This window comes from Artemia sp. Qi Xiang Cuo, chromosome 4, assembly GCF_049724085.1.
Source record: "Artemia sp. Qi Xiang Cuo chromosome 4, ASM4972408v1, whole genome shotgun sequence".
Lineage (NCBI taxonomy): Eukaryota > Metazoa > Arthropoda > Branchiopoda > Anostraca > Artemiidae > Artemia > Artemia sp. Qi Xiang Cuo.
Window position 1 is genome coordinate 84706235 of NC_142797.1, and position 14979 is coordinate 84721213.

The 14979-nt window shown below is 34.4% G+C and overlaps 1 protein-coding gene across 1 annotated transcript in view; it reads left to right on the forward strand.

The window, feature by feature from the left end:
* Positions 1-780: 780 nt before the first annotated feature.
* Positions 781-14979, forward strand: part of LOC148953546 (integrator complex subunit 6-like) — a 30987-nt gene continuing 16788 nt past the window's right edge. Inside the window, exons 1-3 of the mRNA XM_089087734.1 lie at positions 781-1155; positions 5693-5945; positions 7009-7221. Coding sequence (XP_088943860.1) covers positions 829-1155; positions 5693-5945; positions 7009-7221 — 793 coding nt within the window. The 5' untranslated portion in view covers positions 781-828. The remainder of the gene's footprint in view (positions 1156-5692; positions 5946-7008; positions 7222-14979) is intronic.

Below are 14979 nucleotides of genomic sequence, written 5' to 3' on the forward strand. Positions count from 1 at the left end.
ATAAACTATTGGGATGAAAACCTAGCCTAAAACTGTTGTGTTCTACGTTTGTATGTTTGATGCTTCCTTCTGTGCTTCCAAAAAAATATGTCTTTTTATGCAAAGAATTTGCAGCTATTTTTATAGTGGCGGCCAAATACTTGCAAACATGCTTTGTCTTCCTCAGATAAGTTTTCGCTTTGTTTTCAAAAATGTGGATTTAACCTATCCCAATTACTCTATTCAGAGAGGGATAAACTCATGTTGGAAACAAAGCAGCTGTCAGGAAGTTCTTTTCATTTTTTTATTACAGGCTTTGTGGCTCCATCACAGGTGATGATATGCCGCTAATCCTGGTAATTACCTAGTTTTTCAACACTTGGGTATTTGTTATACCCTCTCTTGAACGTGTCAGGGGAAGAATTTTCCGGGATTACCTCTGCCGGCAAGCTATTCCATGTGGCGGCCTTTCATCTGGCGAAACTCGTTTTCAGATACTCTTGGCGGGGAGTACCCTGCTCAAGATAGACCTGACGAGTTGTACTTCAGCGAGCTGATCGCAAGGGCTTTGCTCTTTCAGGAACGAGCTTGATAGCTCCTCAAAACCAAATGTAGCCAATTATGCTACCAAAAATAGCCTACATGTTTTAAAACGATTCTTGAAATTTTGGAAGGGGTTCGTATTAAATACCAATAGCATTCTCATAATGACATTTGGTCGTTAGTACTATACTTTTTCCGGTCTGTTTATACATTTTCATCGCTTTCTCTTGAAAACTATTCTTTTTCTTTCAGCCACCTCGCAGCGCTCATCCAATAGTATTATATACTTGTGTCGACCGTGATCCAATGGTGATAGAAAACCTGCCTTTTGACAAATACGAACTTAAATCAAGCCCCTTGACGCAGTATATTTTGGCGAGACGTCGGCCTACCGTATGTTGGCAAGTTTTTATGCGCAACAGCTCATCAAAGTCTGGCATGGGATTTCCATTTGGCTATTTAAAAGCGAGTAACAATTTGAAGACTGTGAATTTGTTCATTATGCCATATAACTATCCAGTTCTCTTGCCACTTTTGGATGAACTTTTCAAGACTCACAAGGGAAAGCCTCCATTTGAATTTGGGAAAGCTTTTGCTGCTTATCTATCAACCATGCCTCCTTACTATGCTACGGTGAGTTCTTTACCTTAAGATACAGATGAAAGATGGAATGATCTCTTTTACTAATTTACACCTTAAAATGTACGCTATATGGTAGACATAAAACTCTGTCACTTATCAAGCATAAAACTTAGAAGATAGATGGTTTGCTGGACTTCTCAAAAATGGTTATAGCTAGGGTTTTACTTAAGAGGACGAAATAAGAGCCAGGAGTATCCTTAAGGGAAACTCTCTATCCTTAGAGTGAGGAAGTATTTTTTAAATAGTAAAAATTTGTTAGTTTTGATCCTGGTTATTTTCTTTTTAGTTATTCCCTTTGCTACACTCTATGATATTCCCACCTTTAGAGGAATGAAATAAAAAAAAACAAGTTTTACTTAACAAAAGTAAAGAGCGAAAATATGTCTTAAGCAGAGTAAAAAAATAATTGACATTATAATGAATAATCAACTAAAAGTTAAAAGAAACAACTTAATAAAAAAGAAACCGATAATGAACTTATAAGTTGCAAAAAATAAAAATAATATTCAACTCAAAACGAACACGACTTAATAAAAAAAAACGACTTAATAAAAAAAAAAATTAAACCAAGAAGGTACCCAAAATAAAATTGATATTCTAATCAAACTCAAAGCGAGCAGAAATTACTAGATATATGAAGTGGGAAATTTTCCCTCTTGCACTCCAATCATTCGTGCTTTACTGAAAGCAATATATATATTTTAAGTAATTTTTCTTTTGTTATTATAACATTGAAAAATAAGTACAGTAGCGAAAGTTCTCGAATTTGTTGCGATTACATTTCTAATATCAATTTAGTTCTTTCAGACTGATATGCACTAAAGTTCCATTAATATTTATTTTTTCCCAACATATTTCTTTAAAATGCGTTAAAGAGCCGAATAGATTCGTTTTTGCAAAACTTCACTGCAAAGAATAAAATGGATTTCTTCAAAAAATTAAACTATTCATTTTCTAAAGATAACTGAGGCACCATCGCTTTATATTTTTGAAAGAAATAAAACTAAAAAAAAGAATGTTGATATAAAACTGTTTCTTTTAACTTGAAAATTTTCTTTGGTATGGTCTTGATTCATATTGGAATTTTAGTTTTTAATTATTATATTTTACTTGTAAAGTAAACATAAAATGAATTTAGTTTCAATTTGTTATAACATTGATCACAACGCAACAAAGAAAAATGACGTCCCAGCACGAATCAGTTTTTACAAAAAAATGGTGTTTTCTGTCGCTTCTCTTTCGTTTTACAAAATCTAAATTGTATTTCATTGAAAACAATATGTATTGTGAACAGTTTAGTTTTTGTATGGCTATGGCTATATCTAGGATTAGTTTTTGGGGAGAGGCTATGATGGGGAGAGGGAGGGTGTTAAAAAAAACTTTACAGAACGTATCAAAATTTATTTATATGCATTTTTGTAGCCATTTTATGAGTAGATAATTTCGGATTATGAGAACTACTGATGACGGTCACTGTATATGTGACCGAAATATCTGGTATTTTTTTGTAAATTTCTATACACTGTCTATTAAAAAGGATTTTATCCCTATTTTGAACTTTTATTTTATTTTATGAGTAGAATTGAACCTTTGAGTAAGGGAATGGGGGGGGGGCTGAAACACGATAACACCCGTCACTCGAGATGCATTGTTTGGGGTGTTTTGTTTGAGGGGGGGGGGCTTACAAAAAACTTAACAAAATGCATCAACATTAGTTTATTTACATGTTTGTAGCTTTTTACGCGTTAAACTTAACCTTTGGGTGATAGGGGGGAGGGATGAGCTGCACCCAGGTAACCACTTTACTCTGGTTGCGACCTTGATAACAATCGTGCTATGATCTATATTTGAAAGTTATAGGTCTATTTGTGCGCAGACGGCGTAATGGTACTACTTCACGGACATTAGCCTACATAACTTCGGACCGGGATGAATGTGTACAGTACAGACACCATCTCGGTCTAGCAAAAATTTAGAAAGTATTTCGAAAAATATGGTTCTATTTCACTTTCTCTGTCTCTAATGAGAGAAAGGTTGAGATGTGTAGGACGTACTTTTCGGATAAGTATAAAACTGAAGAGTAAAACCTTAATGCTCAATTGGTTAACATTGATAGGTTTATTTGTTGTTTTCTAAAAAGGGTGTCAGTTTAAATTAAGTTACAAACCTCTTAAGGTCTAGGGGCTTCGTTCTCACAGACTCTGACGGATGACATGTGTTTTTACATAAGTCCTTACTAATTTTTTATAAATATAATTTTTTATGCTCTTATATGTTTGTTTTTTCTTATTATTCGATAATTTTCTATATATCGATTGATAATGTTAATATTACTTCCAATCCCCTCCTTCTAACTAATTTCTGTACGTGTATATATTAAAACAAAAAGCTGCAAGTAAATTTTAATATCTGATTTGAACTACCAGATTCTGATTTGTCAGATTGCCAGATCTGATTCCGATCTGATCTTAATATCTGATTCTGATTTGAATTCCAGGATGCTAAAACAGTTTGAAAACTTTTTGAAAAAAAATTGCTAGGAAAAGAGTACTGTAACTATTCTATCAGTATACTAATGGATGAAATTCCATTCCCTTCCCTCCGTATTTTCTGTAAAAATTTCAGTTTCTGGGTAAAATACTCTCTGTTCTTTCTCTCCCTGTGGGAATTTTTGGGAAAGTATTTAAAAAAATATAGTTCTATTCCACTTTCTTCATCTCTAGTGACAGAAAGGTTGAGATGGCTAGGACACATTTTGTGGATTAAGATTACAGATTGTCAAAGATCTTTCTTTTGGACCATCTAGGGCCAAACGAAAAGTCCCTGAAGAGGGAGGGAAGAAGTCGTAAGGAAGCATTTGAAAGGAATTTGAACGTCTTTAGAGGGGTTAAAGGGTGAAGCTCTGAATAGCTTGAATGGAGGAGTGGTTTGCGGTAGGAACTAAAACAATTAATGTATAAAACTACGGGTGATAAAAAATCTTTATTCGTATTAATATTTTCCGAAATTTCATAAGTGCAAAAAATGTGTTTAAAAGAGCGAGAGGTACGAAAACTTAATACGAGTAGAAATCAAGTTCTCAATAAGTCAAACTTAAAATGAGTATAACATTGCTGTAAATGGATAAATGACCTAAAACAGGCATAAACAAAATGTCCGCTAGTAACAGAAATTAAAGCAAATAAAAGTTGGGCTTCTATCTCACTTAAGCCCCCCCCCCCCCTCCCTTCGTCCCCTCTAAAGCTTAGAGCGTTGTTTTTGCTTTGCTAGAAACAACATATATATTGCATAATATTTTTTTATGATAAAAAAATTAAATTACCAATTAAGTTCCCAGAAAAACATTTCTTAGAATAAAACAAATCTGTGGTGAACACTTTAGTTATATTTAAAATAATAAATATTTTCATAAATAGTGTTTCCTTTTCACTTCATTGTTTTCCAAAGTGTAGAAAATTGATATTAATTTTTTTTTTTAAGTCAATGTCTAATTTTGTAAGCAATCTGTTTCTGTCCCATCTGAGTTTTACTTTATCATTAATTCTAATTTATTTTTTAGGCTAACTTTTGATGTAATTAACCTATGTAATTTCCGATGTTAACGATGTAATTTCTATCCCATCTGTCTAGGGGTTTCTCTCGATTTTTAAGTTTTAATTCTAGCCTTTCTTTGTTTTATTGAACTTTCTTTTTCTTTAATTTGAATTAGCAATGCTAATTTATAGTAGTAGGATAAGAATAGCTGATTAGATCTGCTGAATAGCTGATTAGATCTGCCGAATAGCTGATTAAATTTCTTTTTAGACAAGTTAGCCATTCGTGTACAGGACTAACTAAAACTTATTGACTTTTTGGCTGGAGATCTGACTAAGGATCCTTAAAGAAATTAAAGAATCCCTCTTAAGATCTGACTAAGGATCCTTAAAGAAATTAAAGAATCCCTCTAAGATCTGACTAAGGACCCTTAAAGAAATTTTGGGGGATGCATGATCTGATTTTTCGTTGAAGCCTCATTGTCATGTAATACCCCTCCCACCCCCCAAGTAAAAGTATTTTGATCCTTTTTCAAGTTTTGGCTGTATTCACCTTGCTTAAAACCCGGTACAGGTTGACTTTTGCTACCTCATTACCCACTGCTCTTACACGAAATTGAAGGAACTAGTTTTCTTCTAGAGGAGAATCATTATCAAAATCAGGTTTTAATTGGCCAAACTATTCAGCGGGAGATTATAGGACTTTTCTTCTTGCGCTGTGGGGTATGGTTCACTAAAGAACATGAAGAGTGTTTTTTGTTGTTTTTTTTTTTTTTTTTTGTCAACACATCAACATTTGATTAATGATATAGAACAAGATGGTAATTAAAACATAATATTCCTCCTATTTTTTTGTCCCAGTGAAGGTTTCGTCCTGTCAATATTTTAAATAATTTTCATCTTCATTACTCAGAAATAGTTCTGTTTACCGTAAAAATTTGTGATTTCAGTAGAGGAACTCAGTTAAATTCCAATGTATTATTATTATTTTTTAGCCACTTAGAAAAGCAATGCAAAAAATGGGTGCTACCCAGGAGCTTATAAATCATCTTTTACCGGATAACTTAGATGTCAGCTTAGGCCCTCTTGTTTTGAGTTATCTGAAACATGTGAAAAGATCCGGAGCAGAAGCACTTGAACATATTGCATCTGTAGATAAACTGAAAATCGAATCTACTCCCCGGACAAAATTGTTAACCGTTAAGTCATCTCGGAATGTAAAACTTTTATGCTCTGAAGATTTGAATGGTAGGTAATTTTTTTATTATGTTTTGTATATGGTTGTCTACTTTGTAGGTTCATTACGGTCAAATTACTGACTTCAAATGCCCTTAAACGATGATTCTAGTGAAATCAAAATAAAGTCCGTAAAATATGTACTTGTCGACAGGCTCGTGAGCTCTATTTTGAATACTTTATTGGTACAGTAATGGCTGATTTCGATGGGTTAGGGGTCATCAAAGCCGTTGAAATTGCTGTTAGTTGACCTATGATCTGTTTTGGCACTATTGGCTTGACTCTTGTTATTAGTATTTTTTCCTCTTGAAAAAAATCGATGGAGTAAAATTCAAGTAAACTTTAAAGAAATATAGGTTGTTATTATCAGACAGTAATTGGTGATGCGCTAACTAAACTTGAAGTAAACTTAAAATTTGTATGTTACTTTTTTCCATTTTATAAGAACCGTAAGATTCAGTTTATAATATGAGATCCGGTTCCGGTAATTACTACAAATAATTTGACATCTAGTAATTTTAAATAAAACATTGAACTCTTTTTTCATTGCATCCGTGTCAGTTAATTAATAATCCGTCTTCCTGTTCAATAAAATGAAGAGGTCATTCGGCGAAAAGGATAGCTTATTTTGAATTATGAAGAGAAAGCCTTAAGAATGATCTGTTTTTAATGAGTCATCAAACGATTGATGTACCCACAAAATGCCTCAAAAATTTAGTTCAAACTTAGGTCTAATTGCCTGGACTAAAGTTGGGGTAGATAGGTTCTGATGAAATCTATGGATAGCAGAACCTGCGAAAGCGTAAAAAATAGCTATAATGGATGATTAAAAACCAAAATGATGAAATAAATAATGAAAAAATTTGACCTGAAACACAGGAAAAACCGATTTAAAATATTTAGCCGGATCTAGACTAGGCCATTTCTTTCAAACTACTAGGAGATATGACTGTTTGAAAAATCAGGAAATGAATCTCAGATGTATATTGAAGTGTTCCCCAGATGTGGTGTTAGTTTTAAGACGTATCTTCAAAAATATCGTGGACTTCTCTAAAACATTATCCTCTGCTTTTAGCACGGTTTCGCACACTTCATCTGGAAATTCTTGATTGGACAGATTTTCCAGTTCCTACAAATTATAAGGCAGCTTCCACAGCCCTCCCAGTATCAATGGATTCACGATTCAATCCATTTATGGTCGCTAGAGAAAGCATTCTTGACAGTATTATGAGCCTGCGAAAAAATTACTTTTGTCCTCCACCTGGAGTTTCGAGAACACTTAGTGCAGGTAATTTTTAATTGCAATGATTATTGGCATAGTAGTATGTACTTATTAACTAATTGGGTGACTCAGGGCCAAATTCTGTGATGAAACCTCAAGACTAAGTTGTAAGACCAAGATCATTGCTTAGAAAATTCCCACTGGCAATAAATGATTACTATGATTCGGATTCTCTAAAGAATTGTACAGGGTATGCAGAATGGTTGAAAGTTTGTTCCTTTTTTTGTTAAATTTTTTGGACGTGTTAGTCGTTTTTGGCCAGTGAAGAAAGTGACGCCTCATTAGAATGGAGCATTTAACTTCAAGAAATACGATATATATATATATACAGCTACCATGCTTCCCAGAAAATGCTGAATGAGGTCAGATTTGAGGTCCCTGTCCAGGAGTCCTGGAAAGTTGTCAGGATGTTCCGATTTTACATAACCTGAAAAATAATGGCCGTTAAAACATTAAAAATAATATTTAAAAGGAAATATTTGCTTCTAAATGATCGAAGTGGGCTCTCTGGCCTCTCCAACACCACATCTGTTGCCTTTTTGTAGTAAGGTGGGTATACTTCATTTTTAGAATCGGAAACACAAGAATTTCTAATATTTATGATTGTGGGTGCAAAACGCTCAGATCTGCTTGTCTCTCGTGGTTTAGGCGATAGCAGACTTCACAGGTTCAGATTCAGGGTCTTTGAATAATGAAACTTTGAAAGCTGCTACTGCTTGGGCTGTAAAAATTAGTAATCTAAAATTTATTACGAAAAGTTTCCTTGGCTGTAGCTACTGTGTGAAACGTGTTCAATTTAAACGTGACACGTTCGTTTTTTCTTTCACTTCCTTGGCAAGCTACCTTGGAAATCACCAGTTTCAGGTAAATCTGTCAAGAACATTGCAAGTTCCAGCTTTTGTAAGATATAGACTACCGGCTGTTGGCTCGACAGTTTTGCTGCGTTGCACCTTGGCAATTTTGCACCACGGACATCGTTAAAGAGTTGTCTTTTAGTTGCCTGTGTGTCTCCCAATAGTTGGGTCTCCCTAGGATTACACTGATGATTGGAGACATAAATCTCTTCCAAGTACCCCCCCCCCCCCCATCCTCAAAGCCAAAAATAATGTATTTTGATCGAATATAGACACATCTATATTCAAGGGTACTTACAGACTTGGGGTCAGGATGGCTTGAGCTCCATAGAGGACCGAAGATCATTTACAGTCTGTCAACATTTACATGTCTGTTGGAATTGCAGTCTGTCGAGAGGGGGATTGAAAATCCCCCTCTCGAGTTAACCTCATATGCTTAGTAAAAAGTCTCTTAAAAGATAAAGCACAAAGCTAAGGCTGAGCATTCAAATTCTGTCAAACATTTAAATTGAGATTCAATATTAAGTCCTTTGCTAGAAATGCTTTAAAACTTCCCTAATATTCCTACAAATTAGTACAAAATATAATTATGTGAGTTAAAAAATGAATAGAAAGTAATTCTTCAAAATATTTACCAAAAGAAGTTTTCCATAGAAAAATTAGCAACGAAATTAAAACCTTACACGACTAGAAATAAAATCATAGCCAAGCTTATAATGGGCAAGATTACTATGAATGAATGAACGAAACCTAAAATTACTACTACTCCTAGACTCATTGTAGCGCCAAGAGGCCAACACAGCTACTTACGCTCATTTTCCATCCCAATATATTCAAAGCTCACTCTTAACTCCCTCACAAGAAGCTCAAGTTTTCCATTAAATCTATTCTGACGACCTCCTCCCATCTCATTCCGGGACGACTTGCATGTCGTTTGACTCTGAATGTTGAACCGACTAGGACGATCTCTGGCAATCTGTCATCCTTCATCTACAGAACGTGTCCTAGCCATCTGAACCTTTCTCTTATTATAGCCCTAAAAAGCGGCCTTGAAACACATTTTTCAAACAGCTAACTGGTGAAAATACGGTTAACCAGACGGTTACCCAGAACAATCTGTATACAATTTCTCTTGAAAACATCTAATAAACGCTCTTACGTCTTTCGGATAGCCCAAGCCTCAGGACCATACAGGTTCACTTTCATCACTGTAGCTTCTAATATTCTGATATTGGTTCGCAGGCTTATTTTCCTAGTCTTCTAAAAAAATTCAACAGTGAAAATACATACTGGGCGTTGGCTATTCTACTTTTAACATTTTAACTGCACCCAACGTCTTGACTAATAGTTAATTATTATTAAACTTTTTCCACAAACAAGTTTTTCAACGATAAGTAAAGAGCTCCATGAAACCAAAAATGAGCAGAAACAAAATCGAATTATCTACCAAGCGTTAAACCACCACAAATAACCATCAACGAACAAATGGAACCCAAAACAAACAGAAATTACAATAAACAACCGAGTCAAACTCAAAACGAGCAGAAATTAACATGTATAGGGCTGACAACCCATGTCCCGTCTCAAGACCAGAACCTGATTTGCGGTTTATTGAAAAAAAATACATTTTAAATGTTTTTAATTATTTTAATTATTTTTGTTATTTCTGCCCGTTTTGGGTTTCATTTATCTATTGATGGTGATTTCTGGTAGTTTTACCCTCTGTAGATTATTCGATTTTGCTTCTGCTCATTTTTGGTTTGATGGAGTTCTTTACTTTCAAAAACTTATTTTGTGGAAAAATCTTTTAAAATTAATCCTTGTTCGTTTTTTATTGACATAGTCTTGTTCATAGAAAAAAATAACATTTTATATCTTTTCGGATTTTTCTGTAAGAAACCACAGTTAGGCTTGCTATTTGTGTGTTGGAAAACTTTTTCGACAATTTTTAATAATTTTCACGCTTTTGAAAATGTTGACACTAATAGTGTTGTTTAATTTAGATTTATAGCTCCTCTAGTTGACCTGAAAAGTAAAACTTAATGCCATTCCCAAAAATCATATATACACTCGTTGATAACCTGGATATATTTGCACTCTTTTGATTTAGTTAAACTGTCAACTTAATACCCTCAGTCGTTCTTGGGATATTCCTAAGATGTCTTATTGGCAATCAGTATACACACTAAGACTTTTGATTTAGTTAAAAAAAATTATTTGTTATAAAGCATAATGGGCAAATTGTATAACATTGGCATACCCAATATCCCTGGAGACATGGTTACTGGACAGTTCGACTATACTGAACGAAATCGCTGTCTCTAAATTTTTATTGGAAGTGTTTGGAGAATCATAGGCTAAGGAGGAGGACTGCTTGTCCTCCAATCACTTTTGACTCTAAAATGGGCCCTAGAACTTTTAATTTCCAGTCAAATTAGCTCTTTTACAAGTTTTAATGATATTACTAGCTGTGATAGAGCAGTGCTGCCTGCTTGCATATAGTCTTTTTGTTTAATTGAAAATCCCCCTAAACGTTCCCTAAAAAATTCACGTTAATATCCTAGCGTCAGTAGTTACAGTAGCCATACAAGTAGTATTAAAACTGCACTCATAGTGTCTTCTGACTAGTTAAAAATCCGCCACAACTTACCCTGAAAGTTCTAATATAGTAATGTTTCCCGCTCCTGAGATATTGTTGTGTCATCCTTTTGACAATCTACATGCTCATAGTTCGTTTTGATTTAGTTTAACATCCGCCTTAGATTTCCATGAAAGCTTTAACTTAATTCATTAAGCTTCAAATTAAAGCCTAATACCATCAATCGTTCCTGAAGCATTGCTGATATGTACTTTTAACAATCTGTGTAGGCATAGTGTGTTTCAATTTAGTACAACACAGTTTCAACATTGCCGAAAATTTTCGGCTTAATACCCTTAGCTTCAGTAGCAGTAGTAGTAGTATCAGTAGTAATAATAGTAGCAATAGTATTAGTATAAGTAGAAGCAATAGTGTTAGGATGAAAATGTTGTCTTTTGATTAGTTTAACATCCTCCACAACAAGCTCTGTAAGTTTCAACTTCACACACAAAACTGTTTCTAAGATATTGCTGATATGCTCTTTTGACACCCTGCATACAGATGGTGTGTTGTGATTCAGTAATAGCACCAGTGCTAGTAGCAGCTGAAGTATTAAAATATTGCTTTTTGGTCACTTGAACATCCCTCTTATCAAGTCCTGGAAGTTGCAACTTAACACAATTAGCCATTGCTATGACAATCTCGATATGTCCTTTTGATAGCCTGTATCTTCATATAACTCTCGAAATTTTCGTCTTATCGGTTGCCTGGTAATACGAGCTAGACTCTCAGCCGGGCATACCCATATTGTAGTTGTATTTAGTTTGTAAATAAAAGAACTTGAACCTGAATGCTTTTAAGCCTTACAAGTACTTGTAATAAACATAGTAGTTGGAGTAGTTTATTTGCAGTAGTTTTAGCAGTAGTAATAGCAAAAATAGGAGTGGTAGTAATGTGAGTAGGGGCATGCACACATTAACTTTTTGTTAATCCATCTGCTCCTTAACCATTCTCTTAAAGTTCCAACTTAACACCCAAATTTATTTTTGATATGCACCCTTTTCGCAATCTGCATTCACATAGTGTGTTTTGATTTAGTTCAAATTCCCCCTCAATATTCTGTCAAATTTTCACCTTCATACGCGTGGCCTTAATTGTACTAGAATCGTAGTAGTAGTGGTAGTTGTAGGAACAGTTGTAGCAGAAGTATTAGTAGCAATAGTAGCAGGTACATGTTGCCTTTCGGCCAGTTGAACATCCCACTCATGATGCCCCAGAAATTTACTACTGATATGGTAAGATGTTCCCAAAATTTTACTGAAACGCTCATATCAGCAATCTGTTTTCATATACTATGTTTTGATTTAGTTCAATTTTCCCTTAAACGCTTCCTCGGATGTTTATTTACTACATAAACTTCCGAGTTACTCCTTTAGTAACTCGGATGTTACTACAGAAGCAGCAGTTTTAGTGGTAGTAGTAGTAGTGGTGGTAGTTGTAGTAGTAAAACGTTTTCATTTAGTTCAACACTCCCCTCAAAATTCCCTGAAAGACTCACCTGAATGCCCTTTGTCTTTTTGGAAAGTAAATGTCAAACAAGCATAACTTTCTTAATAATATATGTTATGTGTAAACAATAAACGATTTGTTATAGCTAATTTATAGCTATTGCCCCGAGGTGTGTAGGAGATTTGACATCCCTAAAGGCATAATTACTGGACATTTCAACAATGGTAAAGATAATAGATGTCTAAAAATTTTGATTGGATGTTTATTTTTGGTAAAGGATTGTTGTTGTGGGGGGGGGGGGGGTTGGTTGCTCTCAAATCACTTTTGACTCTTAAAATGGGGGCAATAACTTCCAATTTAAAACCAAATGAGCCCAATTTAAAACCAAAAGTTTGTACGGCCACCCATTCCATAAAAACCTTACATGCCCCCAGCGAACTCATACTACCACTACTACTATTAAGGCTGCTATTAATGATACTAGTACTGTTAAGGCTGAACGTATGATAATATTATGGGAAAATTGGAACTAAATCAAAACGCACTATGTGCATGCAGATTGCCGAAAGGGTGGATCTCAAGAATGAATTTGGGTATTCAGTTGAAACTTTCAGAAAATCATTAAAGGCATAGATCAATTGACCAAAAGACAATACGGGCACGCTGCTTCTAATACTACTACCACTGCTTTTCTTTACTACTACTACTCCTGTAACTACTACTTCTATTACAAGTACTTGTAAGGTTAAGAATATTAAGATGAATATTCAGGAAGTGTTGAGGGGTCAGTTGAACTAAATTAAAACTATGAATAGACAGTTCATCAAAAGGGCAAATCGGCAATGCCATAGCAACGATTAATTGTATTAAGTTGAAACTTGATGTTCAACAGATTAAAAGAAAATGTATTAATACTACTGCTGCTACTAGCACTAGTGCTATTACTGCTACTACTACCAGTCTTACAACTAGTACTTGTACTACTACTGCTGTGACTACTATTACAGCCATGCTTAAAGATATGAATGTAAAATTTTCAGGAATATTGATGGGGAAGTTGAACTGATTTTAGAGTTCTGAAGAGTTCAAATTTAAACTAAATCAGAACACTCTGTGTGCTTACACATTGTCCAAAGGGCTTATCAGTGATATATCTGGAACGACTCACCTTATCAAGCTAGGGTATAATAAGGGATGTTCAACTGGCCAAAAAGCAACATATACATACTGCTACTGCTATTAATACTGCTGCTACTACTGCTTATACTGCTGCGACTACTACTATAATACTAGTACTATTAAGACTAAGGATATGAAGGTGAAAATTTGAGAGAATATAGAGGGGGAATTTGAACTAAATCAAAACACACTATGTACACGCAGACTGTCAGAAGGGTTTATCCCAGAAATGGATTAGGAATTAAGTTGGAACTTTTAGGAACTTGCATCAATTGACCAAAAGGAAAAATGTACATTGCACTACTAATACAACTACCGCTGCTGCTACCACTACTACTACAACTACTCTAAATACTGCTTCTATTGCAACTACTACTTACACTAAGAGTAGTAAGTTGAAGTTTCAGGAAAATATTGAGGGGGGAGTTCAACCAAGTCAAAACACACTTGGATATGTATGTTATTAAAAGAGTGTGTTTGCAATATGATACCAGTGGCTAATTATATTAAGTTGAAACATTCAGGGCCTTATGAGGAGGATGTTCAACTGACCAAAAGGAAACTAGTGCTGGCGCCAATTGCTGCAATGACACTCGCACTATAATTGAGATTTGTTTCGAATTAGAGTTGAATATCACTTTAATTTTTAGTACATTAGAAGTTCAGTATTGGTTTATTTTTATTAAGACTAATATCTGTTTTTTTAACTTTAGTATCTTGTTTTTCGTTTTTTTTTTTTCCATAATTGGGTACAAGGGATACGACTTCCCAGTTCATATATCTGGTAATTCTTGTTTGTTTTGAGTTGAATATTGCTTTTGTTTTTGGTGCAGTATAAGTTGATTATTGGTTTCATTTTTGATTATTATTGGTTTAATTTTTGTTAATTACTGGTTTCATATTAGTTTTGATAGCTGTTTCTTTTAACTTCTAGTTCATTGTTCATTATAATTTTTGTTAGTTTTTTTTTTTTTTTTCTCTGCTCAGGCAAGGGCTTCGCTCTTTACCTTAGTTCCTTTTTATAACTTTGTAACCTTTTTTTATTTAATATGATACAAGAATAGGACCTTCGCTGAAGCTTTTCTGTCAGCCAAATCGAATGCTTGCTCGTAATTTGTAAAACATCTGAAGATTGAAAATTTTGTCAACGCATCCTCTCCCCTTTCTAAAGCCACACTATTCTTCTCTTAAAACTTGATGTACAGTATCTCTAAGTTTAAAAAGTGAAACAATACTAGTTAATTTGCTCCATACAGAAACCAAGCGAATGCCTAAAGTGACACAAACTTTTTCATTCTTTTCAACATATTTTCCTATAACTTTATCATGGTTTAGCACATTTTCGAAATGTTCTCTGCATCTCTCTTTAACTATTTTCTTATCACTAATTGTGGCCTCGTTCCTACATTTAATTGATACAAGTCTCGATTAACCGTTCCCTCTCAATTTTTTAACTTATCTGCACAACAGTTTACTATTTTGTCGTTTGTCTGCTTCTTTCAGATCTTTAAGGACACCCTAGACGGTCAATCTTTTTGATCAAAAGCTTCCGTCAATCAATTGATTAATGCATGATTGACCGTCTAGGAACCGATTGAGTCATTCAAATTTTCTATTCATCTTGAACGCTTGACTCAAGCGTCA